This window comes from Sinocyclocheilus rhinocerous, unplaced genomic scaffold, assembly GCF_001515625.1.
Source record: "Sinocyclocheilus rhinocerous isolate Xijiao unplaced genomic scaffold, SAMN03320098_v1.1 scaffold1268, whole genome shotgun sequence".
NCBI classification, from domain to species: Eukaryota; Metazoa; Chordata; class Actinopteri; order Cypriniformes; family Cyprinidae; genus Sinocyclocheilus; species Sinocyclocheilus rhinocerous.
The window spans coordinates 526707-552965 of record NW_015664016.1 but is presented as its reverse complement, the minus strand read 5'-3'; the positions used below and the strand labels follow the sequence as shown (position 1 = coordinate 552965).

At 37.2% G+C, this 26259-nt stretch overlaps 1 protein-coding gene across 1 annotated transcript in view; it reads right to left on the bottom strand.

Annotated features, from left to right (window-relative positions):
- LOC107729224 (neuronal PAS domain-containing protein 3-like) overlaps positions 1 to 26259 on the bottom strand; it is a 163245-nt gene that overhangs the window by 88798 nt on the left and 48188 nt on the right. Inside the window, exon 2 of the mRNA XM_016539656.1 lies at positions 2501 to 2599. Coding sequence (XP_016395142.1) covers positions 2501 to 2599 — 99 coding nt within the window. The remainder of the gene's footprint in view (positions 1 to 2500; positions 2600 to 26259) is intronic.

Sequence of the window (26259 nt, the reverse complement as noted above, 5' to 3'; positions counted from 1 at the left end):
CCCCGTGCCTCCGTTCCTTACCAATCCATCAAGCGGTGCCTGCATATAATCAGCGCCGCATATTTCTCAAATGCATTTCCATACGCTACGAAGACTTCCCCAAACACGCATCTCTGGAAACTTCCAGCATGCCTGGTCTCGGAGGAATACATGAAACTTCATTTCCCACGATGCCTTGTTTCATCTTCAGAGGTTGGAAATCAGCGAGAGGCACTATGAAGGGCACTTCTGGAAAGGGCCATCATTTATCAGAGCTATAAGCAATACGGCTCGTCTTACTAAGCCTATTACGTATTGGATTTCTGTTGCTGTGGCATAATTTATTTGAGCTGCCGCGGCTCAAAAGCAATAATACTTGTTTTTGATCAATTAAGAATGTCTTTGTGAAGGCGAAATACTCACTTGGGGTTGCTCACTGAATTAAAAAAACGCCAAAGATGTAATTCTACCTCAGATGATCAAAAAAGAAAACATACATGCATGAGGAAAAATCTAAAAGTGTTCATTGTTCATTTCTAGAATGATAGTCGGGGGGAAAAGAGAGAGAAAAGGACTCAAACCGACTATGGTAAGCACAGTTTCTGCCAAAATTGTAGCTACTGTAAAATAATGCGTTTTTTGTCCTTTTAAAAGCCTTGAAAGACATAGTCAAAGATGTAATTCTACCTCGAATGAACAAAAAGAAAACATACATGCATGAGGAAAAATCTAAAAGTGTTCATTGTTCATTTCTAGAATGATAGTTAAGGGAAAAGACAGAGAAAAGGACTCTGTGTTGACACAGCTTCTGACAAAACAGTTACTGCAGCTACTGTAAAATAATATATTTTTGTCCTTTTCAAATCCTTGAAAGACAGTCAAATATGTATTGCTACCTTGAATGAACAAAAAAAAAAACACAGCAATGAGGAAAAAAATCTTAAAGAATAATATACATTTCTAGGCTGGTAGTGAGAGGACACCTTACAAAAACTGACTATGGTAAGTAACCACAGTTTCTGCCAAAACAGCTACTGTAGCTTCTGTAAAATAATCATAAATAAATCTGGTGTCTCCTTTAGGCTGTGTAAGAAGATTCAGAATATTTCACTTGTAAAAATAAGGGTTCCAAAAAGGGGTTTTCGCAGCGATGCCACAGAAGGACATTTTTTGGTACCCCAAAGAACCTTTCAAGTGAACTGTTCTTAAAAGAACTTTTTTTTGTGTTAGAGTGAAAAACATTTTAATAATCTGATTAACCTTTTTTCACTATAAAGACCCTTTTGTGGAATGGAAAGGTTTCATAGATGTTAAAGCTTAATGGAACCATCAATGCCAATAAAGAACCTTTATTTTTAAGAGTGTTCTGTTGATTAATTTCTTTTTTGGTGACTGATATCAATGCAGCGTTCATGTTGTGTCTGAATTACAGTATATAAATGCAAACGCTCTGCCCTAAGCTGTTCATTTCTTAGAAATGATTGGTTTCTAATGTGCATAAAGGCTGAAATGGATCCATATTTTGCTTTGTTGGTGATGACAGCAAATACTTGATTACTTCATAAATGTACATCTATATTCTCATGCAAATCATTGAAGAATGTACAATGAAGACAAAGGTAACTCCAGATAACAGTGACTATATTAAAACAACATCGAATGGAAATTTTGGGGTCATTACATTTTTTAAAAGAAATGTATAGTTTTATTTAGCGAGGACGAATGAAATGGGTCAAAAATGACAATGAAGACAATTACATTGCAAAATATTAATAAAATTTTAAACAAATGCTGTTCTTTTGAACTTTATATTCTTAAATAATCTTGAAAAAATGTATCAGTTTACACAAAGATATTAAGCAGCAGAATTGTTCAACATTGATAAGTAATGCTACATAAACAGCATTTCAGCATATTTTATTGATTTCAGATTTCTTATCAAAATTCAGCTTTACCATCACAGAAATAAAATACATTTTAAAATATATTATAATAGAAAAACATTTTAAAATTGTAATATTTAGAGAAAAAAAATTTACTGTATTTTTATCAAATAAACGCGGCCTTTCAAAAATTGTTACTGACCCCAAAATATTATTAATGTTATTGTGTATTTACATTACTTTACATTAATTCTGCATTTTCAAATTATGTGTTTAACAAAGATGAGCTGCTTGTAAAGCAGTCTGACATTACTGTATTTTTGACATGACATGAACACCTTTTGCATTAGTAACTATACCTATACCAGCATTCTGGAAGAAACTACAGTGACCATGGTTAAAATAAAAAAAAATAAAAAATTCTAAGATGGAACAAGGACAGTGTTAATAAAAACTTTGGAAGGAAGCTATAAATCACTGAATCTGTATCATCTATACTGTACAATAAAAATGTTATTTGTCTGTGACAATGTGTGTGAGTCTGGAGTGCTGTTGAAATGTCTGGTGTATGTGCAGATGATCTGTGACTTCTATTGGCTCCAGCTGTACTGAGAGATGTGGTAGAAGGGATGGATTACCATGGTGATGAGGTATGTTGCTGCCCTCCAAGGTGGAGTGTCTTGGGCCTAGTGGCGGAGCAGGAGCTTGCATTAGCAGACCTCTCCCAGTATGGCTCGCTGTGGAGAAATGTGGAAAAGCTCTTAACGGCCATAATGAGGGAAACATCAGCACCCAGAATGACCCAGAATTCACACAGATTAAGAGTACAACTTCAATTAGGCAAACATTTCAAAAACAATTACATATACTTGATAAACTGAAATATAAGATAGAACAACGACAGACAGAACAATGGATAGAACGATAGATAGCTAGAATGATAGAATGATAGAACAATAGATAGATAGAACGATAGACAGACAGACAGACAGACAGACAGATAGATAGATAGACAGACAGACAGATAGATAGATAGACAAACAGATAGATAGATAGAACGATACAACGACAGACAGACAGACAGACAGACATAGATAGATAGATAGATAATAACTTTTTATGAAAATTATGAATTTGTTGGAATGTAAAAATAATGGTTTCGGATAATAATGAAAAATGGCACTATATGCAATGTAAAATGACAGAACGATAGAAAGAACAATAGATAGGAGGATAGAAGGATAGGTAGAACAATAGATAGATAGACAGACAGACAGACAGATAGACAAACAGATAGATAGATAGAACGATACACCGACCGACCGACCGACAGACAGACAGACAGACAGACAGACAGACAGACAGACAGACAGACAGACAGACAGACAGACAGACAGACAGATAGAACGACAGACATAGATAGATAGATAGATAGATAGATAGATAGATAGATAGAACAACAACAGACAGAACGATAGAAAGAACAATAGATAGGAGGATAGAAGGATAGGTAGAACAATAGATAGATAGATAGACAGACAGACAGATAGATAGATAGAACGATACAACGACAGACAGACAGACAGACATAGATAGATAGATAGATAGATAGATAACTTTTTATGAAAATTATGAATTTGTTGGAATGTAAAAATAATGGTCCAGGATAATAATGAAAAATGGCACTATATGCAATGTAAAATGAAATTAATTAGAAATTTATTTTCTTTTGATGTTTTCTGCTGTTAGTAACCAGTATGAGAAATATTTACACCACAAAGCATATATTCTATTAATTTTGATATTTGAAATACAAATAAAGCAGCATATAAGTTTACATGTTGATAATTGAGAAAGCAGTTTGAGTGCTGCATTACACGCTGTAGCTCCGCCTTACTCAATCATTGCCAGACTCTACAATGTTTACTGACTGATGTTAAACATGTATTTTTTCAAAACAGTAGTTTAACATTAACAAATTTTCCGGGTTATTGATTTGGGGCAATGCGACTGGCTCGTCTGGGGCGTGATGCACTACAGATAACGGGTGGCATTCTAATTGCTCTGCATAAACGGCCTCGTTCACGCATTTATCTGCAGCACTCAAACGCTAAAGAGCTTTTATTTGTTAAGGGCTCTTCATGATCCCTGTTAAACACCGGAGGTTGCTGCAGGATGAATGGGGAGGAATTGAAAGGCGAGGTTTTAACGGAAAAGGATTGATATCAGACGGGGTGAACGCGGCCGAGCTCCTCTCTCTCTATATCTCCTCTAGATTGATGCCTTGCAATTTACAAACTTCTACGGGCCACAATTCATTTAGCACAATAAATTCCCTGCAGGTATGGAGAGTGTCGCCATTCTACCACCAACTGAATGAAAACACCTCCACACGCAACGCTCTGACACACACACACTCACCTACACATAAAGCACAGTGTCTCCACGGCCCAATGTAGGCCCATTTTGATTTTGTTTCATGGCCGTAAAGGCACTGTATATTGCAGACAGCGGCGGAAGATTTGGTCCATTTTTCAAAGCCGACTATATTACCCCTACACCACGCATTCTCTTTAAAAAAAGACCTTTTTTCCCCACATGTTGGGAAAACTAATCCCCATCTGGTGCATTGTACTCTATAAAATGCTCCGACGTGGCCTTTCCGTGATTTCCAGGGAATCGGCGATATGATTGAAAATGTGTCAGTTTTGTAAGCAGGCCTGCTCCGGGTGCACGTACAAAACAGCACCGCTGACCCTGACGCCGTCTCAATCGCGTCAGACTTCCTGTGCACGCTAAATCCTGGTCCTGTGTGACTCCTTGACAATCCTACAAGCTGGAGAGAGGTGCTGGATACGTTCTCCTGCTGTTTTGGTACAGTGATTATTTTTTTCCAACAACAAAATTAGGGATGCACCAATACCGATACTGCGCTCCTGTACTTGTACTCGTAAAAATGCCCAGATACCAAAAGCCGATACCAAACAGCGTGTGAATAGAGCTGTGTCCAGAAAAAGAAACACTGAAAACAGAACAACAGAGAGTAGAATGGAGTTATTAGAGATTAAGGATGTCTATGAAGTACATGTAAGTAATTAATATAATGTTAAACATTCAATATTCACGCCTGTATATCGGATGTGCCCGAGCTGATAAGCAGAGCATGCTGAGTGGATTTTGAGCGCGCGGCTGCACAGATGCGCGAGCTTGTCGAATGAATATCTCACAGACATCACTGGAAAGTTTGTAGGTATAATTAAGTGTGGAAATAACTGAAGGTAATATCTGTTTGCTAAATGAAGCCAACTAACATGATTCATATTATTATTATTATTATTAGTTACTATTATTTTGTTTCTGTACCCAATATTAAATTTTTTTTTACAAATGCTGTGAAAATACAGGTATCGGTGAGTACCAAAAATTAAAGTATTGGTCTCGTTCTGAAAAAAGTGGTATCAGTGCATCCCTAAACAAAATTAATTATTTGTTGATTTCAATGGCATTTTAGAAGGTACCATGTTATGAAAGCCCGTTTCCACCACGGAATAAAAAATATATATTTTTAATCTCATAATTTTGACTTTTGTCCTCGCAATTCTGAGGTTATATCTTGCAATTCTAACTTTTTTTTTTTTAAATTGCAAGATATAAACTGAAAATTCCAAAATATAAACTTTTAAAAAATCTGACTCGTACAACTAAAGTCTGAAAAAAAGTGAACTCTGAGTTTATACCTCACAATTTTGACTTTTTTTGTCCTAATATCTGTAAAAATAATGCAATGCCCATTGTGTGAAATTGAAAAACAGTAAGAAGCTATTCATCTGACACATATTCATTAGACCAATAATTAAAAGAAGAAACTGTAAAGCACTCAAATTTGGAACAAATCTGAACTAACAGTCTGGGGTGCATTTCACATGTTTTGCATTGTTAGCCAACTATGGTCGCAAATTCTGTCATTGCCAACATAGTTCAACAATTTGGTGTTTCCCGAAACCATAGTTCAAACGAACATTCGCAATCAGTGTCGCAAACTTACGTGGTTGGAACTACAGCTCTCGACCTGTGGTTAGAAGCATAGTTTCTTGTTATTAAGACATATGGGCTTAAATAAATTATGCTCTTAAAATTGATTTAATAAAATTGGTATCGAAAAAAGTATCGTTCAGGAACCGGTATCGAAGTCAAGGTATCGGTATCGGTATCGATATCGAAAAATTTTGAACGATACCCAGCCCTACTCTTGGGTGCAATAAACAAGCTAACATGCAGTACAATCTACAGTATATATTCCATTCTATCTAATGTAAATGCATTTGAATCTATGTATTTTAGCACGTCCTCAATAAGCGCTGTTTTTGAAGAGTGCGCATGTGCACAAATACCTAAGGGAACCTCAGAGTATGATGTAAGAGGGAACCCGCAATGAATCAAACATCAAATAAAACAAAATGACAGGGAACAAAAAATAGTAAATAGTCATCAGGTGCCATGTTCAGTACAGCAGCATCTTAGAGATGTCTAGTCAGTTAAATAGCAGAAGTTATTCCTCCACCACATGCGTGTGACGTCATTAACAATGGCCCTATATTGTTGAACTAATGTGGTTCAAACGACGGACTGTTTTCGGGAAACAGTCGTGACTAGCTAGTTCGTTTCCACAACAATGCATTGTACTATGTTGTAGGGCTGTGCAATTAATCGCATGCAATTGTCATGCGCATCTCGTCAGTAAAGCCGGTTCCGTGATTAGTAGTAAATCTCCATCACCTGCTTTCAGATGGAGCGGTATTTACTACACAGAGCCGTAGATCACTGACAAGCTAGGCAATATCGCATTCATAATCGCAGATGAATTAGATTATGAACGTGATATTGCCTAGCTTGTCAGTGAACTACAGCTCTGTGTAGTCAATCGCATGCGCTTGACAATCGCATGCGATTAATTGCACAGCCCTACTATGTTGGTTAATTAGCAAGTTACGTCATTGTACAGGAAACGCACCCCTGGTTAGCATGCTAGCTAAGAGAAAAAGCAGAATAAGAAATGTTTAATTTGACATTTATAGCTTCAGTTATTTAATATGATTGTAAACATTATTTAAAAGTCATATTCATTATATCAAATAATATAATAAAGCGATATTGTAAGATAAATCAATTTGCGCAACACTGACCTAAAGGCTAATTCACACAGTCACAATAAACTGCAACAAACAACAAATTCTCGACATCAATCACATACTGTACCAGCGTTGTTACTGTTAACTAAAATTAAAACTAAAACTTCTTAAAAAAAACATTTTGTTATAAATAAAATATAAATATTAGATTGAAAATTAAAAATGTTGCCTTGGAAGCTGAATATAAAGTAAGTAAGTAAATAAACTGAAATAAACTGAAAAACTGAAACTGAAATAAAGTAAGTTTAAGTACCAAAAAAAAAACTGAAATAAAAAATAATTAAAAAAATAAATAAATTTACAGATCACAAAAGACAATAAAATGAGTAAATCTTTAAAATTAAACCTAAAAAAAGGATTAAAAAAATTATCTAATTCAAAATAGTAGGCTATATACAGTAAATAGTACCGAAATAACACCACCACAAACCTAATGCCGTTTCTGATTGTTTCTGATTTCCATCAGATGCTAAATCCCTGACGCGCCCTGATGCAGGCTGGAGAGAGAGGAGCGTTTGCAGGATATGTTCTCCTGCTGGTTTGGCCCAGGCGTTCATAAAGTCAACAGCACAAGCGATGTACTATAATACAGGCCTCAGAGTGCTGAAGATCTGCTCTGTGGGTTTGCAGTAGCATCTGAGGATTATTATCCAACAGGATGGTACCATGTCAGAACAGAGTGGCCCGTGCCAAAGGGCTGGCAGACTGAGAGAGGTTGGAGAGACCACGACTAGAGAAGAGATGAGAAGCGCTGTTGAGGGAAAGGATATTCTTGTGTCTCTGGTTTTCCAGCAGTGTTCACAAAATTGTTTCACTAAAAAAAAAACACACACACACATTAACAGAAGGCCAGGACGGAGGTACTGCAGACCCGTGCTGCATCACAGAGACCTTCAATCCACATAAAAAAAAAAAAGGAGGAGTGCGTCAATCAAACATAGGAACGTTCCACACACCTGTCATAACCCCGCAAAATAACACCTTATTTTCCCTCAGCTGCGTAAACGGAAGAATCCAGAGAGACTAAGAAGACACAGAAGGCAGAATATGATGAGAAATCAAACCCCAATCCTGGGAGAAAAAATGAAATACAGAGAACTCTAGACACTGCCTATATGGAAAGAGCTGAAAATATACCACTGGATGAACAAAAGGTAAGAGCGTTTGTAGTAAAACCACAGCTGCAAAAAGAGTCAAAAACTAAAGCGTACATCACTGTCACTTCTTGCCAAATTCTCCTGCCGAGTAGTTTTCCTACGCTAACTTTTCCTAACCAACGCTGGTCTGGGATACAGTTCATGTGGACTCAAGTACAGTTTGCAATTAGCAATTGAATCAAAATCGCAGAAGCTTTTTTCTTTTTCAGTTTTTGATAAAAATGTTGTTTAAATTTAGTCAAAAATCATTTCTGGTCATTAAAATGAAACTATTTTCCACCATTAAAATAAAGTTGAAATAAAACAACAACAAAAAATTAGGTGAAAAACTTAACTTTAAATAAAACTTTTTTTAGTTTTTACAACTAAAGGAAATAATGTTTAAGTTAAGCACTACAATTACTAAAACTAAAACTTACATTTAATTAAATTTAAGGTATGTAGAAGCTTATGTTGAAGTTCAAAAATTCAAATGCTAATAAAAATGCACATAAAATTTGAAACATTTGAACTAAATTTAAAATGAAAACTGAAAAAAAAATAATTCAAAACATTAATAAACACTACAACACCATGTAAATAATACTAAAATAGCACTAACTAGTTGATTGTGGAAATATGTACGCTGATGGTGATACACAGCTACTGAACTGTGTGAGTCTCATCAATGGCATCAGGATGGACAAGAATTGTCCTGCTTGTTTGAAAACACTCATCTCAGACTACTACGGCCCCCTGGCATGTTTATTAGGCTGCAATATTGACTGCTGGATTGGGCGTAGGGGTCGCCCAGCGTGATTTACGGGGGCTTTTATCGATGTCATCTGCTGGAGTGGGGTGAGTGACATTTACAGGTAAATTCTCCCATGCAAGAGTCCATTACAATAACGCACAAGCCATGCGTGGTTCCCGTGTGCACATGCTGACCACAACCCAGCTACCATCACAGAGACAATAAATCTAGAGCACAGGGGCCAATGGATCTGACCGCAGAGTTAACCTGACGTTCATGGAGAAAAGGGCCAGATTAGTCAGTCTGGACAAGATGGACATAAAACTGAATACACAGCAGAAACCATTGAAAAGACAAGCTGTTTGCAACCTAGCAGACTTGAGAATACAGATATAGCTTAATGCATAAAATTAAAAGAAATGCTATAAATAAAATTGTAAGATTAAATATTAACCAAATATTCATACAACCTACCATTGTTGTTACTGTTAACTAAAAGTAAAATTAAATTTTTTTTTTTTGGTTATTAAAATAAAAAACAATGTTTTCAGTAATTAAAATAAAGATGAAAACAAAAAAATAAATATTAGATGAAAAACTTTTGCAACTGAAAATGTTTATGTTAAAGTACTACAATTACTAAAACTAAATTAAATTAAATGTATGTAGAAATTTAAGGTATATAGAGGTTTAAAAACCCAAATTCTAATAAAAATGTACATAACAAAATCACTAAAACTTAAACTTAAAAAATTAAAATGAAATCTGAAAATATAAAACAACATATACTACAATAGCATATAAATAATACTATAATAACACTGCAACATACCAACTTGTTGATTTTGTTCAAATGAAGGCTGTATTGCAATATAAAATAAATGCTATGAATATATAATAATAAATAATAAAAATCTAGATATTTTTAGAGGTTTCAAAAGACATGACAGTGAATAAATGACCATTTTCGGTTTGAGAATCTGAATATATTCAAAATATATATTTATTTATCGTAAATATACATTTTGAATATATTCTGCGATATATTTTCATTGGCCGTACAGTAGGCTGCTTGATGTCTCGGGATGTAAAACAGAAACAAAAAGGACCAAACTGAAGTTTCTATAGATCCTGTTTGAGCTGTCGCTACAAAGAAAACCATAACAAACCGACAGGCTACAAGAAGACACTCTCATCTATTTTTACTAACATATATGATGAAGAAACTCGTACGTGTGTTTGAGTTGTGGTGAAGAAGTGTGTGTGTGTGAGAGAGAGAGAGAGAGAGAGAGAGAGAGAGAGAAAGAGAAAGACAGCATCACTGTTCAAGTGCTGCTACGCAAATAAATTATTAAGAGCCGTCTGCTGCACCACATCAAACCAGCAGAGAGACTGAGATATTCACTGCGGTACAGGGACAAGACTGCCGTCATATCTGTTGAGCGCACACACATACATTCATGCTCAGAAATACAGGGACAAACCGGCATTCTGCTTGTTCCAGCTCTTAAAGAAACAGGTCACCAAAAATGAAATCTGTCACTATTTAATGGTCATCATGTTGTTCTAAACTTACTCAAATGGTTTTCATGATGTTTATCAGTTGCTTTCTTGAAAGTTGATGGTGACCAAGATCCATAAAGGACAAAAAAACATGATAAAAGCTGTCCATATGCCTGGGCATTATATCCCATCCTCTGAAGACATATAAAGTGAAAGTGTGACGTGACATGTGGCCAAGTATGGTGACCCATACTTGGAATTAGTGCTCTGCATTTAACCCATCCAAAGTGCACACACACAGCAGTGAACACACACACACACCGTGAACACACACCCGGAGCAGTGGGTAGCCATTTATGCTGCGGCGCCCGGGGAGCAGTTGGGGGTTCGGTGCCTTGCTCAAGGGCACCTCAGTCGTGGTATTGAAGGTGGAAGAGAGCGCTGTACATTCACTCCCCACACCTACAATCCCTGCCGGTACGAGACTCGAACCCGCAACCTTTGGGTTACGAGTCCGACTCTCTAACCATTAGGTCACGACTTTCCCCTATATGATAGCTTTGTGTGAGGAACAGACTCAAATTTAAGTCACTGCTTACTTAAAATTTTGCTAGACAGTCAGGTCACTTTCACTTTACAGAAAAAAGTGCAGCTTAGACATTCTGCAACAAATAAGTCTGGCAGGTTTAAAAAAAACATGATAGTGAATAAATAAATGTATTATTTTAAGCAATAAGAGTTAACTAATAATAAGATAATAAATAAGATTCAATTAAAATGAAATTAACACATTTTAATTTTTGTTTTTGGAAATGGAATATATTTAAAATATATTTATTACAGAAAAAAAAAATATATATATATTAGTGCTGTCAAGCGATTAATCACGATTAATCGTATCCAAAATAAGTTTTTGTTTACATAATATATGTGTGTGTGTACTGTGTATATTTATTATGTATATATAAATACACACACATGCACGTATATATTTAAGAAAAATATGTTATATTTGTATATTAAATATATTTATATATAATATAAATTATATAAATATATACATTTAATATAATATATATAATATAACTTTACTAAATAATAAACAAAATATTAAATCAGTTTAAATGAGAATATATATAAAAAAAAATTTTTTTTTTAAACTTCAAAAAACAATTATTTTCAAGATGTACAGTAACAGTTCTTGCTTTAATACTCGCACTGTAATAAAATAACAACGATAGCATTTGCTACGGAATCTACAGCACCACAGGAAAAGAAATGAGCTGAATTGAGAGTCTTGAATTTTGTCTTGAATATGAGGAGAAAAATGAAATTGTATAATAGGGTCGTCCTTGCTGGGTGCACATTAATTTACAAACTAAATGACTCTTAGGAGAATAGTTAATGGAATCGTTAAGGAAACAGAACTGTTACAGGGAATCAGAACCTCAAATGACAATCTCATTTAATTCTCCTTAAAGAGCAGGTAGACTGAATCTGCAGACATTTTCCGATGCTAATTTTAGGGGGAAACCTTAGTGGTTAAATGTGCTAAACAGAGCTGAAAGTAGCAACAAACAAGTACAAATATTTAGCAAGAAAAGGGTGTGAATGACGGGCGTTCCGATGAGGAAATCAGCGGGCGCAGATTCCGTGTGGGCCGGCTAATGAGTAACAACCTCGACAGTTTTTCTTCTCTAATTTTATTTCTTGGAAAAATATTTGTATAATAGTCCCATATTTTCCCAGCTAATGCCAAGGATAAGTCATTATGAGCCCATTGATAACTGCTGCTCTATAAGTCTGTGTTCCTCCGTAACCCCGGGCCTCAAAGCTGCGGTCGGCCCCGCGCCAACACTCTGCTAAAGAGAGCTTGAGCTTTCAGCGCTCCGAATGAAATCCCAGCCAGTGTTTCAGTTCACATTAGGTGAATGACACTCACGCATATGCTTTGCTGAAAGTGCCAGAGGAGAAATCTGAATGATTCAGACCGAGCGTGTGTGTGTGTGTGTAGAGAGAGAGTCTCGCAGCTCCTCACAGTGTGGGTGGGTGTGCGCTGTGAACACCGTACCCTCGGCAGGCGTCTAGATTGACTCTCTCCTGTAGGCTATAACGGGTAACATCTCTGATGTCATGAACTTGAGTGAGACACTAATGATGCCAATTTATTCACAACTACAGCTCTTACTTTATCATTCCACACTTGTTCCTTAAGGCCAACTGCAGTTTCAGCATAAGCCGAGCTGGGAGGATGTAAACCACGCTGCACAGGAAGTCCAACTCCATCCATTTGGTGGGACAGAGAAATTAAATAAACAAACTCATCTCTAATGAGAGTATTTACTTCTGGCAAAAATGAACTCACTTTTCAAAGTTAACATGAAATCTATTTTACATCCATATTATGACAATTTAAAAATCCTAAAATATTCCTCCATCTGAAAATTGAACTCATTATTTACTGATAATTTTCCCCTTCAGCAATCTGTTAAACACTATTACTGAAACACTGAATCATTGAGTGCAACCAGGGAAGTTCACTTGATCACCGAAAAGATTCAAAATCAAAATAATGCTTTGTTTAAGAATTGGACATTGCTATTTCTCTAATAAATACTATAAACAATACTTTTATTCAGCAAGGATGCATTAAAATCGATTAATTAAAAGTGACAGAATAAAAATTTTACAATGCTGATGTAATATAAAAATAAATTCAATTTTTAATTCATTGTTAAAGAAACAAATGTTGTTCTTTTCAACTTTCTATTCATGAAAGAATCCTGGAAAACATGCATCACAAAAATATGAACCAACACAGCTGTTTTCAACATTGACAATAATAAGATAATAGATAGATAATAATAATAGATTTTACTTGAGCAGCAAATCAGTATATTAAAATGATTTCTGAAGGATCGTGTGAAACTGAAGACTGAAGTAATGATGCTGAAAATTCAGCTTTGCATCACAGGAATAATTTACATTTGAAAATATAATCAAATAGAAAAGAGTTATTTTACATTTGTAATAATATTTCGCAATTTTACTGTATTTTTGATCAAATAAATGCAGCCTTGGTGAGCAAAAGAGAAAAAAATCTTAACAGCCCCAAACTTTTTAACTCTAAACACAACTTTTGTTTTCACAAAGTAAACGGAGTCTGATTTCATGCTGACTTTAAAGGCAAACTCTGCTTTGCAAATGAGTTCTGATACGATCAATTCACGAAAAAAAATAAACGCACCTCATAGCGAGATTCATTTGTGTTCTTTTTAAGTTCCTTGGGGGGAGGCGAGGGGAACGGGATGTTGTGAAGAGAGAAAGAGGATAAAAGGAAGGAAAGAAATGATGGATAGAGCAGAGCGGGTGGCTGTGATTCACTGTTTTGTCACCTGCAGCGGGACTGACCTTCATCTCTCCCCAATCAGCCTATTTACTCAGCATCAACGCCTCTCTTTCACTGGAGTGCCTCAAATTATCAGTGCCATTATTCAAAAAAGACAGCGGCGTGGCGATGCGACCAGATAGCTCTCAAACCCAACTCCATCAGCCGCTGCTAACATAGCAAAAATCACACCCCTCAGGAAGATGCCGTCTGATTCGCCGCCACTTCGTGCGCAACGGAGCTTAGCATTTAATTAATTAAACTTAAAGCGCTGACTCTGCCCGTGATTGGTCACGGCTCTTCCCTTTTGTCTGTTTTATTGCTTTTTTCGCATGTTTCTCTCTTTAGCACATCTGACGCTAAATAAAAGAGTGGAGTACAACTCGTAGCACATCCTGCAGGCTTCTGGAGGAGTTCGGGTCACGGCCAGCGCTGTTCAATTAAGCCTGCGGCTATTTGTGTGTGTACAGTAGCGGTCTCTCCTAACATTCTCCATTATGTCTACAGTCCTCGCTGTCATATTTGATTTGCTGCTCGATGAAAAGGGAGGGAGTGCGTCAGAGAGACTGTCAGTCACCGCGGGAGAGAGAGAGAGAGAGAGATACGGCCAGAGAAAGAGAGCGCTTGAAAGGAACGGCAAGAGAGCAATGAAGATCTGCGCAGAGGGAGTCCGCATTCGCTTTCGTCTTTGAAATAACTTCCAAACGGCTGGCTGTCGCAGTCGCCGGCATTGTGTTACCCACCGCAGCATCTGCATCCTATTAATAAGAGCAAAAGAATCGCAATTACACTCTATTACTTCAGAAAAGCGGTGCGAGTAATTGATAGACTGGAACTCGGCCAAATGGCTGCTGTACCAATTAGAGGATCATCTTCTCCTGCTTTGTGCGAATATTTGAGGGCAAACATCTCACGCCATTTGCATGAGGTGTCATTTTGCTGCCAATGATTACAGAGTAGGGAAAGTCTTTGCCCACATAAAGTAAAACATCTGGGAATGTTTTTCCATATATTACGTATGTATTTATGCATTACTGTGTTTATGCATGTCAATCCGGGAGAGATGGTTTCACCTGGAAATATCTGAGACGAGCCAGTCAAAACCACTCCTTCATTCATATTTATGCATATACCGTGTGTTTTCCCTCCAAAAGCGACACGGCGTTATCGTGCTCAAAAATCATATTTCCCTGATAGGTAGGATGCTTATTAGGGGAGAGGACGCCTTGCAATGTTTAAATGACAACAAATAATAATAATAATAATCAGGGATCCCCAGACCAATACAATTAGTGTGCCTCCTCTATTTTAAAACCCACGAGTCGCCACTGCAAGCTAACAAGCTTGAACAAGTCACGGTTGTTGAAGCGTTCTGTGAGACACTACAAAAGAGAGCAGCGAACCGTCACCTTTACACAACAACCACAACTAAACACTTTCAACAAATGGACACACATCACATGAACACAACATAAAACCTTAGAAAAAAAATCCTTATTATTACATTTACTTATAAAAGGACAATTACTCCACAAACATAGAAAGAAAAATTAAGGCTCAAAACACAATTAAAAATAGATAATCTTGGTGCTTGGTAATAGTATATGTATATATATATATATATATATATATACAGTATATTACATTACATTACATAAAGCTAAATTGTAAATAATGTTTTAAAAAATAAATAGATTTTTATAGTTATTTAACTACTTTAAAATAAATAAATATATATATATATATATATATATATATGTGTGTATATATATATATATTTATTTATTAAATAAAGCTACATTTTAAATAATATATATTTTTTAAATGAATAGATTTTATTTATTTATTTTACTAGTTTTAAATGTATTAAAATTAAATAGAACTTTATATGATTTCAGGCCAATTTGCTAATATTAGCTGAAAACAAAAATATTGTCCCGTCATGCAGCTCAATAAAAATTGAATGAATTTCTATAGCATTACCAACCATTTCAAGCTAGTGATATTCATTTTTAATTCTGTTCATTTAAATTCTGTTTAAAGACTAATTGCATATTATATATTTTGATCCATAAAAAATGTAATTAAATGAAACGAGCTATTATTAAATGAACTATTTCAAACTGTCTATTGTTAACTGTGATTTAAACCATAATGGTTTTCATCTCATCTAAAGCAAGGACTAGAAAAAGGAGCTTTAGTCTGGCAAACAACATGATTTCAAAGTCTTTTTGGCTTATTTTGACTTTGTGTAGGTAGTTGATTTCATTCAAACCCTTAATTTGACCATCTTGATGAAGCGCCATCAGAAAAATAAGAATTCTGAAGCTTTGAGTCATTAGGCATCTCGTACAAATCACTGCAAACAAATGTAAAATGAAGTGCTGACGCTAAATAGTTGGGGTTTTACATGCATTTTGTTCTACATTCTTTACAGATAACGGCAGCTCTGACTCAGCAGAAAACAGCCAGCCTGAAGCTCTACAGCAGGTCTAGCTGTTCATTCTGTTGACAACGCTTTCAAGAAACCTGCCACCACTAATTCATCCGGGGTCGACCGTTTCCACCCGCTTCCTCTGCAGAGCTAGTAGCTTCGTTCTTCAAAATATACTAAGCAGAGTAGAGTTAGCCACAAAGTCTGAAATTCCACCTTAATTGTGGATTACGGTGTGGGAAAAAGAAGCAGAGAGGATTTAGACGGAAAGAGAGAGAGAAGACAGTGTGAAGCCCTGGGCAGGAACGTATGCAAACATGGTGGATCCGTGAAGCTGACAGCTGCTTTGATAATATACGATATTTTGTTGGCTCGCTGCAAAACAAGATGCCGGATCATGCGAAAAACAAAACTCACCTGACATCCGTACTTACTCTGCTAATGCCTGATAGACTTTCCTCACACACACACTCTCTGAAACCTCATTTCCTCACAATTATGTAACTCCCTCACACAGTTATGCACAAACACACACCCTTTGGGCTATTAACAAAACCTCTGCATGTTTGATCTTTGACACCTCAAATCATGTTTTAACCGCTAAACGGCACAGCTGCAATCAATTAGCGGCTGCGCGTTACCTCCAGCTGATAGCGAGGAAAAGCTCCTGTGCTTGGCAGGCGCTGCTTTCCCTCTGGTGCGGGGTGGAGCGGGGCTCTAATGGGACTCAGCCGCCACGCTCGTGCCTTCCCACAGGACTTCTGTGTTTGCAGCAGAGCTGGGCCCAAGACACAAGGCGGAGAGCAATCCGACCCCGGCATCTCACGGCGCTGACATTGTGACGAGGTAGGCTGGTGCGATTCTGACAGCCGGCCCGGAGAGACTGCGGCAAAGGGAGGGCCGGACGATTAAACGTCTTAACTCCGACAACAGGGCACGATTGCTTGCAGCTTCTCAGATATTATCTCCAATGGAGAGTGGACAAGAGGCCTGGTTTGTTAGACAGATGCTCTACGTGAGAACGCAAATACAGGGGCCAATGTTTGACTAGCTCGTGCAGTACTGCTGAACAACCTCTAGGGGTGACCTTCAAATGAATATTGCTTTTGTAAGGCAAACTTTGAATGTTGATTTCCCAAAGCCCTTTTTTTTTTGAAAGTTGTGTTAAAAAAGTTTACAAGATTGAAGATTGATAGAATGTTTGAATGGTAGATTGATAGATAGAACAATAGAAAAACTGATAGAATGATAGCTAGAATGGTAGAAAGAACGACGGAACACTAGATAGAATGATAGAATGGTAGAAAAAAGCAATAGGATGGATGGATGGATGGATGGATGCATATATATCGATATGTATTTCATAATAATAACAAGGCTATATATTATATATGATTATTAGGGGTGTAATGATACACGTATTCGTATTGTACCGTTCGGTACGAGGCTTTTGGTTCGGTACGCATTACAAACCGAATGATTCGTTGGACTAATCCCATTACATTTGGAAAATAAAAGAGCTTAAAGTGTGTGAAATATAATTTTCTCAGTGCCACTGCGCTCAACAAGACAGCCCAAACGACGTAACAGGCAACGTGTTGCACCAGTGGCGTAGCAGACGGCCCCGCGATAACCTCCCCTTGCTGGGTTGCATCGAAAGACGATGATCTTGTATCGACAATAGCCAGAGATATTGTCAAAAACATCAATTATTGGCAATATTAAGAGGATTTGGCATTTCCAATTAATGTAGGCCTGTTACATTCTTATTTTATTAGGCCTATTATTATTATGAAGTTACTTTTATTATTAAATGAAGATTAAAATTAATTTGCCCTGCAATAATTACCACATAGGCCAACTGATGCGCTGCGAGGATAACAAAAGATTAGGCTATTTACTCCTCAATTAAATTGTTTTAAAAAAGGTCTTTTAAAACAGGTTTATTATACAATGAATTATAGGCCTATAATTAAAATATTAACACTGCAGTCATCAATAAAAATAAATGAAACAAAGGCTTTTATTTCAAGCACTGACTTTCAAAAACAACCTGTTTAACAAAATATGTTTCTTCTCATTTTTTTCCACTATGTACGGGCCACAAGAGAAATATTAAGGGAATTAATTAAAACAGCTATATACCGTTATCAGCATATGTTGAAGTAGATTCGTCTCTCGTCGTCTCTGAGAGAATATGCGGCGTCAGATGCCAAAAGCTCAGTCATTCCGTTTTTACTTTCACTTTCTGCATAGTGAATTGACTGAGATTAAGACGTTCACCAGCATAACTCTTGTGCAAAGTTTGCACGTTGCTTGTGTGACATCCATTGGCTCGCCTTCATGGTTTAAAACAAAAATATTTCCAACATTGCAACGTAACCAATTACCCCGCCCTCCGTACCGAAAACGTACCGAACCGTGACACCACTGTGTCTTAGCGAACCGAACCATGAATTTTGTGAACTGTTACACCCCTAATGATTATATAATAATAATAATTATATATTTTTTATAGCTATACTGATATATAATCCCAAAATTTTCATTAAAATTTTTTTTTGCATTTGAAATCGCAATGGCATTTTTTAATCACAGAAATCACAATTACATTGTTTCCCCAAATCATGCAGCCCTATTTAGAAGGATAAACAAACTGTTTCATATCACAATGACACTCTACAAGCAATCTCAACACGTTAACTCAAGTGAAATGCATGCATGTTGGCGGATGTTAGTGAGATATCTCATCGTACTGGAAGCATCAACCCTGTGCTTTCTTGTATGAAGACGTACACTCTATTAATTCATATTTATAGCATGAAAAGAGAAGCCCCTGTCATCCTACAGTCAGACAACTCAAGGATCATCTGCCATGCCAAAACAGAGCAGACGACTCGGCCTCGAAATGACGGCAAGGCCATGCAGGCACCTACTGAAAGATTCTACATTTTTATTGCTTTGCCGCCGACTTCATCGAGAGTTTGTCTCTTTCACTGGGTCTGCAAGTTAGCTTCTCTCCTCCGCCTGTGCAAAATGAACTATTTAACCTCTTCACAAAGAAGTCTCTGCTTTTCTTTACCTTTCTTTAAAGGTTTTCGCCCTCTTTCTTTCTTTAATTTAGTGAATATTTTTAATGCGTTTTTTAAATAAAGTCAAACTTAATATTCATCCAGTGCTTATCACTGTTTCTTTGCAAAGCAGGCCATAAATATTAATGAGGAGTTTCGCGTGGACCTGAAAGAGCCGGCTACGCATCGTCTTTCTCTGTTAAGAAATGGGGGTTTATCACAAATAAAAACCCCTGGGTAATTTTTCACAGAAATAATTGCCCTGCATGTGGTAAATGGTGTTATTTTCTGGTATTTAAAACTTTGGCAGGGCTCCCCATGTAATGATTTGCTGGCTGCGGAAAGCACTGGCATGTAGACAGAGTGAGCTGGGCCGAGCCGAGCGCGCGTCAGAGTGGGAACCGCTAAACTAACTGTGGCCGGCTGGAAGGGTTCTGCAAAAGAAAAGAAAAAATATCAGGGAAGCTGGACTCCAGCAGTGCTGCTCTATTTTGGCTAGATCCATTTCGGCGAAATAGAAAAGAGGTCACAGACAACAGGACATGTCTGAAACTCTGAATTACAGCATACTCTCCTTTACTTGTTTGAAAAAAAGAAACGTGGAAGAAAAAGATAAGACTCTACGCAAGAGGTTAAGGAAGTCAAACAAATATTCAGATTGATCCTATGAACAATCAATGCATGTTATTCCAAAGAAAACAAACATTCTTCATAATCTTGAAATATTTAAAGCTGAAATTTGAATTGAATTGGTCACACCCCCAAGGAAAGTGAACTAGAATTTGAATTGGAATAACAGTAAGGGAAATTTACTGAATTTTAATTACACAGGTAATGCAATATGGGAAATTAACCCTGAAATATTTTTTTATTAAATATAAAGAAATGTGAACTATCTATCCATCCATCTATCAATCCATCTACACATCCATCCATTCATCCATCTACCAACCCATTCATCCATCTACCAACCCATCCATCCATCAACCCTTCCATCTATCTGTCCATCCATTAACGTACGCATTCATTCATTCATCCATCTACCAACCTATCCACCCATCCGTCCATCCATCCATCCATTCACCTATCTACCAACCCATCCATCCATCCACCCATCTGTCAACCAACCCATCCATCATCTACCCATCTATCATCCATACATTCATCCATCTACCAACCCATCCATCCATCCGTCTATCCATTAATCTACACATCCAACCATCCATCCATCCACCCACCCACCCGTTGATCCATCCATCCACCCATTTATCCATCCACCCATCTGTCCAACTACCAACCCATCCATACATCCACCGACCCATCCATCTATCCATTCGTTCATTCATCCATCTACCAATCCATCCGTCCATCATCCATATCAACCTTTTTTAACCATGCTTTTTTGGACCAACATTCAAAGTTTGTCTTGCATATATTTTTTTTAAACCATTTTAAGTTCTACTTCTTTGCATTTGAACAGCGAATCTGTATCCTGTTTGCTACCTCAATTAGAGAATTGGAATTTAAAATTCAATTCAATGAATGACACACAACCATAGAACACACAGCCCCATTTTTAACAATCAAATCAATTCCAGATGAACAAAATATTTTTTTTTCTTGTTGCAAATCCTGTGTCACTCAGAAATATGTCATATCAAATTGGTTGCAAATGCCATTTTGTGTTCATTAAGATGTTTGCAGCAAAAATACAAGCTATTTTTCCTAGTGAACCAGCATTAGCGCAACAGGAAGAGGGAGGTACAAGACCAGATGAGTGCAACGCCTTTCACTCAGGTGGCCAGACTGATGCCAGGACGAGACTCATTATAACATTTGTCAGCAGTGCCGTTCTTGCTTGGCTGGCGTACAAAACACGCGGCCCAAATCACGCATAGGAGCTCGGCTTGGCTGAAGGCCCTGATGAACATCAGGCACTCTGAGAGAGAGAGAGAGAGCATGAGAGAGAGAGAGACGGCGGATGACCTTCAGTGAATGTCACTGTAAAACGCAGAGGAAATTAACACAGGAGAACGCAGAGACACAGAAGCTGGTGGAAAGACTGCGGACCGGGCCGCACGGCTAATGACGGCCACGCTCAGGTCCTGAGCTTCTCTTTCATCACGCGCCGCTCGAGTTAAAGCAAATGTGATTCTAATCACAATTAGTCTGCAAGTATTAAAATTTCGCCCCGTCCGTCCTCCAATCTACACGTTCGGTCAAACCGCCAATTTGCTCTTGATTGAAGATCGCGATCTCGAGTCACGGCGAAGCACTTATGTTGGGCAAACACTGATTCAGCCACAAACCACCCCAAACTCTGGAAATCAGATGATTAGAGCGTGTTGGCTCCGAGGGGTCTCTCGGTGGAGCTTTATCTCGCTGACCCTGCTGATTTTCATTAAAGATATCAGTAAAATTGTTGTTTTGAAATGAAAAGTCCAAGTGCTGGCACACAGTGCTAGTTTAATTTCCTGTTGTATTGGAAGCTTCCAGGGAAAACAAGAGTGTTGACGGGTGAGACAGACTCCTGTTATCAGGTGACACAGGACGCTGGGAGGAAAGTGGAGAACGCACTTCAGAAAGTGACTGAAACCGCAACATTTCCAGTACACTACAGTATCGCCACCAAACCATTGTTTTTGCCGTATATATTCCAAAATGCTAGTTGACGGAAGCTGGCTATGTGACAAAATTCTGATTTATGCAAATGAGCGGCGATGACTAGCAATGATACTGCAGTCAAGTAGGAACACCTGTGACTAACCAACAGTATAGCAACTTGGCCACATTTAATGAATTTATCGCTGCCACTGTGAACGTCCCTACATTTCTATCACATGTTAATTAATTTTGATGCACAAATTCAAGTTTAACAGATAAATATTAAATGCAAATTTGTAAATATCATTTCACAACTCATACTGTAACACAATGAAAAAGCACACTGCATAGACACAAAATAAAATAAAATAAAATAAAATAAAAACACTATTTTGGAGAACTTTTTTGTCCATACAATGAGTCAACATTTGACCCCACTGATTTGCATTGTAACTCAAGATAAAATAACATAAAATAAAATAAAGAAGATATTTTAATTTAAACAAATGTTTTGTCCATACAATGAAAGTCAGTGAATTTCAAAACATCATTTCACCCCATTGATTTGCATTATCTCAAAATAAAATAAAATAAAATATACTGTGTGTGTATAAATACAGTCTAGACACAAAGCCAAGTGCTGTGCTAAACTTCCAAATCATAAAGAAACCTACAGATATTCAACAATACATCTTTGCAATTCCTTAAACCATACAGTCACCTCTGAGACGTCTCATCTCTCCTGTTCTTACATCCTTGTATGAGACTTAAGTAAATTAAACCTGAAGGAATCCGAAGGCATCCACTGATATTGACAGGCAGACTGTACTTTGACCAGGAAACGGACACATGCATTCAACCATCTGCAGCCGCGAATACGAGCAGCAAATTTCAACGCGAAGTAATGTACATACTAATTAGCGGAGAGGCAGCGGAATCCTGGCTAGCATGTTAAATCTGCTACATGACAGAATAATTTGACTCCTTAAAAGGATTATGCAAAGTAGTGCTCATCACAGCATAGGAAGACTGAAAAAAGGTGACAGATAATTTTGGATATCTGCAGGCAATGCACCTGGGCAATAGGCGCTTCCAAAGACAGCAAACCTTAAAAGCATGTTTACCTGTCATCTAGTTATAAAGCGCACACAAGCTGTCATTATTTCATTTGTAAATCACAGTTTGCCTTTTTTAAAACTAGATGACATTTGGCTCTAAGATACCTAGCCTACTTTTTACTACATGCAAATTAGTTGAATCAAAATCTGGTGCTTCAAACTTTCAGTTAACATTTTATATATAAAATAAAATAAAATAAAATAAATGTGAAGCAGATGTAGATTAAATGTATTAAAAATGTAAAAATATCAAGTGTTTGATATTTTGACAAGGGACAAGGGACATTTTGGACATTTGGACATGACAAGGGACATTTTCTCAGGAGAAAAATCTGAAAAGCAGGAGAAAGTCAAAGTCTCTATTAAATCCCACTGAGGCCTCTGATAAACATTTGAGCAAGTAAAGAGATGTCAATTGTGACTTGTCTTTCCAATGCAAAGAAAATACGGAGCAAAATGAGGCATTCTGTTGTTCTTTGCAAGATCACAGGACACTGCAGATCTGAGCCATTTCTTGAAGAATCTGCACGCCGTCTGATGTTTCCCGGCTCTACAGAACCGCGTCAGCTCCCATTAAAGTGCTATGTTCTTCCTTCTGACATACATTACCTCAACTTTTAACATACTCATCAAGATTTATATAATTTGTTACAAGTAAGTCAAATCTATACAAGGAAAACTTTTTGATACATGACAAGCTGGGAAGTCGCATTTTACTTTCATGCGTAACCGAATGCAACCTGGGCTCTGCCACTCAGTGATAAGTACGACAAATGCAAAGCATCCGTAAGGGGATGATGCATGCGCATATGCTTTTTTCGCTCTTGCGCGCTAACAAAGCGTGCAGTTTACTCGCCTTGGATGTATTTTCGGGATCAAAGCCAAAGAGCTTTGCTGTCGCTTCTGTTACCAATGGCCTTTTGGCCTGTGAAAGGCTTCCTTTATGTGAGATTTCAACCGCTACCGGCCACAATCAAAGAGTGACTGTTAACTATTTATCTTGTCCATCTCTGCTGGGAAAAAGATCTCCTTTTCACAATGTGATTTTGGCAAGTAAAACTGTAAAGAATTGCATAAAGTGACTGATTTGTGATACTCGCTCCATGCAGGCTCACGCTGTGGAGGATTTTGAGCCATATTGAAAGCATTTAGTTTAATCAGAATCGGTAAGAACCAGAAGCCATACTAAGATTCAGTCACCAACTCAAAGATTTTTGCACCAGATGGATTTAAATACAATTTATTTTTTAACTTACAAATGTTAAATTCCATTGCACAAAATAAAAGTAATAAATATTATTTTTTTAAATATATGATATTATGAGAAACGTCTGAGTTCATAACTGAAATATCTGACATGACAAGGGACATTTTCTCAGGAGAAAAATCTGAAAAGCAGGAGAAAGTCAAAGTCTCTATTAAATCCCACTGAGGCCTCTGATAAACATTTGAGCAAGTAAAGAGATGTCAATTGTGACTTGTCTTTCCAATGCAAAGAAAATACGGAGCAAAATGAGGCATTCTGTTGTTCTTTGCAAGATCACAGGACACTGCAGATCTGAGCCATTTCTTGAAGAATCTGCACGCCGTCTGATGTTTCCCGGCTCTACAGAACCGCGTCAGCTCCCATTAAAGTGCTATGTTCTTCCTTCTGACATACATTACCTCAACTTTTAACATACTCATCAAGATTTATATAATTTGTTACAAGTAAGTCAAATCTATAGAAAGAAAACCGCAAGTTATGGTTAGAGGCAGGGTAGTAAATTGTTCCATTTTTGCAGGTAATCTAAATGCAAACTAGAAGCAACTTATCATGAGAATGGATTTCCCACCATCTGGTCAAATAACAGGGGATTTGTCTAGTGGCAAGCAAAGAATAGAATGATGGGAGAAAGATTAGCAAGCAAGTCCTACAGTTGGCTAAAATGTATTTTGTGCAAACAAGAACAGATGACGCCTTAACAATTACACCTGTCAAAAACTCCAGAAAGCAATCCATCTCTCGGCAGCTCGGCTGAAAGCGGGTACTTCATAGCAAAATGATTTTTTTAAACAATTGTCGGCAAACATTTTGATACATGACAAGCTGGGAAGTCGCATTTTACTTTCATGCGTAACCGAATGCAACCTGGGCTCTGCCACTCAGTGATAAGTACGACAAATGCAAAGCATCCGTAAGGGGATGATGCATGCGCGTATGCTTTTTTCGCTCTTGCGCGCTAACAAAGCGTGCAGTTTACTCGCCTTGGATGTATTTTCGGGATCAAAGCCAAAGAGCTTTGCTGTCGCTTCTGTTACCAATGGCCTTTTGGCCTGTGAAAGGCTTCCTTTATGTGAGATTTCAACCGCTACCGGCCACAATCAAAGAGTGACTGTTAACTATTTATCTTGTCCATCTCTGCTGGGAAAAAGATCTCCTTTTCACAATGTGATTTTGGCAAGTAAAACTGTAAAGAATTGCATGAAGTGACTGATTTGTGGTACTCGCTCCATGCAGGCTCACGCTGTGGAGGATTTTGACCCATATTGAAAGCATTTAGTTTAATCAGAATCGGTAAGAACCAGAAGCCATACTAAGATTCAGTCACCAACTCAAAGATTTTTGCACCAGATGGATTTAAATACAATTTATTTTTTAACTTACAAATGTTAAATTCCATTGCACAAAATGAGAACTGAAGATGCTTTATCTTAATTTAGTTCATATCCAAAGTAATTTACTTTATTTATCTATGTTTTCAAATCATTTCCATCTATTTCTTTCAGAAGGATGAGGAGGGTTTAAAATTAAAATTCAACAAGCCTCAAATGTGAACAACAATACACACAAATTTAAAAAACTATATCCCAGATATCTTTATTTGTAAGGTGAATGCGCTTTCAGAAGTGTCCTACACTGGAAAAGAAAAAGAGATTTTTTTTGAAGTTGTAAATTAAACAAGGATTATTGGAGAACATTTTACAAGAAAATGCTATTTCAGTCTTTCAACTTCAAAATCTAGCATTTATTTCAATGTGTTATGCTGTTTCTTTGTTATTGTTTGTGAAATTCACAATTTCTGAGCAAATTTTTTCAGCGCATAGAACCATATACCTAGGGGTGCTCCGATTGATCGGCTACCGATCACTATCGGCCGATAATCGCTTTGGGATGATTGATCGGTGGTCTCTAAAAAGGCCGATCTCAAGCTGATGAC